The sequence below is a fragment of the Nematolebias whitei genome, chromosome 15 (assembly GCF_014905685.2).
Source record: "Nematolebias whitei isolate Nwh7 chromosome 15, NemWhi1, whole genome shotgun sequence".
Lineage (NCBI taxonomy): Eukaryota > Metazoa > Chordata > Actinopteri > Cyprinodontiformes > Rivulidae > Nematolebias > Nematolebias whitei.
The window spans coordinates 44,386,192-44,391,191 of record NC_056512.1 but is presented as its reverse complement, the minus strand read 5'-3'; the positions used below and the strand labels follow the sequence as shown (position 1 = coordinate 44,391,191).

General features: G+C 42.7%; 1 protein-coding gene across 1 annotated transcript in view; it reads left to right on the top strand.

Annotated features, from left to right (window-relative positions):
* Positions 1-5,000, top strand: part of aclya (ATP citrate lyase a) — a 29,807-nt gene that overhangs the window by 6,142 nt on the left and 18,665 nt on the right. Inside the window, exons 2-3 of the mRNA XM_037689265.1 lie at positions 11-171; positions 2,403-2,525. Coding sequence (XP_037545193.1) covers positions 13-171; positions 2,403-2,525 — 282 coding nt within the window. The 5' untranslated portion in view covers positions 11-12. The remainder of the gene's footprint in view (positions 1-10; positions 172-2,402; positions 2,526-5,000) is intronic.

Genomic DNA, 5,000 nt, shown 5'->3' with positions numbered 1-5,000 from the left:
GTCTCTGCAGACATGTCGGCCAAAGCCGTCTCCGAGCAGACGGGGAAGGAGTTCCTCTACAAGTACATCCGCACCTCGACACCGGTCCACAACAAGTTCCGCCTCGCCAACGTGACGGGCGAGACCGACTTTGACCGGCTGGTGCAGGAGCATCCATGGCTGCTCACAGAGGTGAGAACGTGTGGACCATAAATCTGGTTCGTTTAGAGACGCTGAAGCGGGCAGCAGAGTGGCCACTTGGTGCTTTTTAGATTAAAAGCAGATAGAAGAGAATAACTCAGTTCTATTAGTTGTGATAAAGCATCTCATGCGCTTTTTGGTAAATCTGAGCTCGGCTATGTTTAGAATAATTGCAGATCTTTTCCTCCCTGACCATCGGCTCCTCGTAGCTCAGCTGCACGGGGTGAAATAAAACCTAATCGAATTCCTTTGTTGTTCATCTTGCAGAGTCAAATGTCATTCAGTCCGTCTTCCTCTCGACTGGAGGTTTTTTATCAGGGAGGTAGGAGGAGGATGAGGAGGACGGATCCACGGAGGTTCTCTAAGTGATGAAGAAATCACATTAACGTTCACCCTCGCCTCTTGCGCTCGCTGGCGAGCTTCCAGATCATAATGGCGCCGCTGTCATGAGTCATTCCCTCTATCTGACTTACGAGGGGGGGGGAGTGAGCCACACCGAGGGGGGGGGTGGATGTAAATATGCTGAGTTATCATTCACGCTTGGTTTCCTCTCTATTTTTATTTTTGCAGTCTAACTGCTTCCACATATCAGAACACTCGACTCACGAGAGTTGTGATTTGTAGGTTTTTAACTTTATACTTTTCACAACGTTTACCTTTTATTGACGCGTAATTTGCCCATAGAAAAACACGGATCTGTTCAGCACCTTCATTGTTCTTTTTAACAGCTGCTTCAGCGTACTTACATTTTTTTATGCTACCTTTAGATGGCCTTTTGCTACTTTAGCTTTTCCATTTTCTACTTTTAGCATTTATCTAAAAATTGTTTTTAACTTTTGTGATGAACATTGACAATAAAAGCATTTATTAATTCGTTCATTGCTTCCATTCTGCCACTGCTCACTAGCCTTTTGCTTTTAGCTTTTTAAAATTTATTTATTTATTTTTATTTATTGTACTCTATTAATCCCCAATGGGGAAATTAATTCTCTGCATTTTTCCCACGGCACATGTGAGCACATGCATGTGCAGCGGGGGGGCTGTCGCCCACCCTCTCTAACCTCTGCGCCACCACTCCCCCCCCCCCCCCCCAAGCTTTTATCAAGCTTCTTGTTACTTTTCACTTTTAGCTAGCACTGTGCTTCTTTTAGTTACTTTCTGCTACTTTTACTTTGCCTTTTGGTACTTAGCATCTAGCTAGCCTCTTGATGCTTTAGCTTTTAGCTAATCTTTTGCTATTTCTTAGCTAACATTTTTTGATTAACATTTTGCTACTTTTACCTAACTTTAACTTACTTGCTATTGCTACATTTAGGTTTTAGCCAACATTTTACTACGTTTTGCTTTTAGCTAGCGTTTTGTTTCTTTTAGCTATTAGCTAGGTGTTCTGCTCTCTTTGGTTTTAGTTAGTGCTCTGCTTCTTTTGGCTTTAATAACAGTTTCAGCTTATTTAGGTAATGTCAGCAGTCACTGAGTCATGAACTGCGATTTCACATAAAATTTCAGTTTCTCCACGCTTGCTTTAGCTTCTTTTGCAGAAGTGATGAGCACTTTTATCTCTTGTGTCAAAATATAGTTTAGAGAGAATGATTTGGTGTTGATCTGAAGAGTTCCTGAGCAGTGACTAAATAAGCTGTGAGGTGGTAGATTCTAGGGGTTCCCAACCTTGCTCCTTGAGGAACACCATCCTGCATGTTTTAGTTGTTTCTCTGCTCCGACACACCTGATTTTAATAAACGGGTGATGAACAGATTTCTGCAGAACATGAGGAAGAAATTAAATTACTGAGTCAGGTGTGTGGGAGCAGGGAGACAACTAAAACATGCAGGATGGTGTTCCTCAAGGACCAGGGTTGGGAACTGCTAGATTAGACTATTATCAGCTACTGTCATCGTAGGCCTTTGTCCGTGTCTGTCTGTTAGCAAAATATCTCATGATCTACTGTACTAATTTTAATGAAACTCTGAAAATGAGTCATTGGGCAATGGATTTACATCTATAACTGATTAGTTTTTAAAGCCAGCCTAAATCAAGATGGCTGCCACTGCCAACTGACCAAAGGGCGGTGAATGATACGCATTCCTTCAAGAAATGCTACTTAAGTTGTAGATGATTGTCGCACATGAAGTTTATAAAAAGCATTGATAACCAAAACGAAGAGTCCAGGTTTATGGATGACGCTCGCTGCTAACACACTGGGCGTTTCATTTTTCCTCCTGCAGAGACTGGTGGTGAAGCCGGACCAGCTGATTAAAAGGCGAGGGAAGCTGGGTCTGGTTGGCGTCGACCTGGACCTGAGCGGTGTCAAAGAGTGGCTCAAGCCCCGCCTCATGAAGGAGACAGTGGTACGTGTGAGCCTCTCTGCTGTCCCTCGGTCTATTATCCCATTACCTCTTCTCCCTTCCTTCACTCTGTGGTTCTATGACGTTTTTTAAATTTCACGTGTGCTCCCTGCCAGGCTCATACTCGTCTTAAAAGCTGTTTACTTCAGCGTTCGGCTGATGGTAGTAAATCAGTCCAGTCATCTGAGGCGATTGTGCCACAGAACAAACACTCAGCCCATCAATCCTGAGCCGCTGCCGCGCCTCATAAACCAGCAGGGAGTTATGGAGGAACTGAGGTGGTTCGCAAAGAAATGACGAAGAGCAGCACCCGGACAGTAAAGCTGCATCTCCTCACGGATCAGATGAACCTGTCACCTGTAAATAAAATAAATGTTGCCGTTTTGTGGTGTAATCTTTATCCTCTGAGAGACACACACAAGGCAATATGTAATCATTTACCCTCATTAGTGTGTTTTACTGATTTTATTCCAGAGGATGGATGTAGCTGCTTGGATGTCATAAACTTTATATCACTGTCTTCTGCTTCTTAAAAGCTTAATCTTGTATTTAGAAATGAATATTTGGGGGTTAGTTACAATTTGTAAAGTATAATTTTAAAATGCTATAGTTGCCATATTACCTCCACAAATGGCTGCACATAAATGGTCACGCCTTGGCTCCTCGTAACAGACAGCGCTTCTTTTTCATTTCCAGACCCCCCCCCCACCCACCTCCTCTCATTGTTCTCTGAAATGGCAGCTCCCTCAGCCGGTCCCTGGTCACACTTTCTGCCTGTTGGCCTTTAACGGGGAAGCAGTGACGGCTTCCACTAAATGAGCTGTGCCTGCAGCGCTACATGACAACTCTCCCTGTTTCATCCATCCATTTTCTTTATCCACTTTTGGTTTCTGGTTCACAGGGGAGCTGGTGCCCATCTCCAGCAGTCTTTTTTTTTATTCCCATTTAAAATGTTGATTAATTGGATCTGCTTTTTTATTTATTTATTGTCATTAGAATCTGCCCCTCCTCCCAGTAGCACATACTGAAAATAAACTAGAGAAAAATGCAGTGTAAATGCTTATTGCTGAAGAATTTGCTGAAAAACAGCTGAAATTAGTTAAAAACACGCTGAAATGGAAGAACAAGCCTAAGTTGGCAGAAATAACGTATATTTGCTGGATTAGGTTTAAATAAGCATAAATGAGCACAAAACTTAGGAACTTGGCAAAAAAAAGAAGCTAAAAGTAGCTGAAAAGGCTAAAATAAGCTTAAACTACCAGAAGGAAGTGGAAAGAACTAAAACGATCTAAAAAATGTGAAATTAGCTGAAAAAGCTGAAATTGGCATCAAAAGAGCTAAATAGCTGAAAGAGCAGAAAAAGCTGAAACTAGGAGAAAATACCAGTAGTTGAAATAAGTGAATATTATCTGATAAAAGCTGAAATTAGCAACAACAACAAAAAACAGCTGAAAAGTAGCAACAAAAAAAAAAAAAATCAGAAAGAAGCTTAATTTACCAGAAGGAAGTTGAGGGCAATTTTTTTTTAATTGAATTTGGCTGAACAAAGTTGAAATGAGTGCAAAAAATATGGAAATAGCCGAAAAATTTAAAATTATCATAGGAATAGGTAAATAGTAGCTGAAATAGCAGAAAAAGCTGAAACACATAAGCTGAAAGGAGCAGAAAGAAGTTAAAAGCACACAAATGTTGTAGTTAGCAGAAAGAATCTGAAAGGAGCTCAAACCTGCTGAAAGGAGCTGAAAAGTTTATATTTGCAGAAGGAAGCTGAAAGAAGCTGAAGCAGAACAAAAAGTGAAAGGAGCAGTAAAAGGTTGTAAACACATCTAAAGATTTGAAGGATGCAAAATGAGCTCTGTTTGTTTTCGGGGGGGGGGGGGGGGGGGGGGAAAAATGGCAGAAAAGGCTAAATATTTCAAAAAGCTAAAGTTGCGCCAATACTAAACATCATAGCAGGATTGTCCTGAAAGAGCCAAACGTTTTGATTTATGATTTGTTGAAAGAGCTTGAAAAATTGTGGAACGAGAAAGATGCCTAAAAATGTACTGGAGCAGCTAGGAAAGGCACTTGTAAGTCCACCCATTGAAAGAAGGAAGCATGTCCCCCGCACAGAAGCCTCAGCAGCAGTTGTGAAAGCTACTCGGAGTGCAGGAGCTGCTCATCAACCTGAGGATCCAGCTTCCACAGCCACTTCCCCAGCCACTTCCACAGCCACTTCCCCAGCCACTTCCACAGCCACTTCCACAGCCACTTCCCCAGCCACTTCCCCAGCCACTTCCACAGCCACTTCCACAGCCACTTCCTCAGCCACTTCCTCAGCCACTTCCACAGCCACTTCCACAGCCACTTCCACAGCCACTTCCACAGCCACTTCCTCAGCCACTTCCTCAGCCACTTCCACAGCCACTTCCACAGCCACTTCCACAGCCACTTCCACAGCCACTTCCTCAGCCACTTCCTCAGCCACTTCCACAGCCA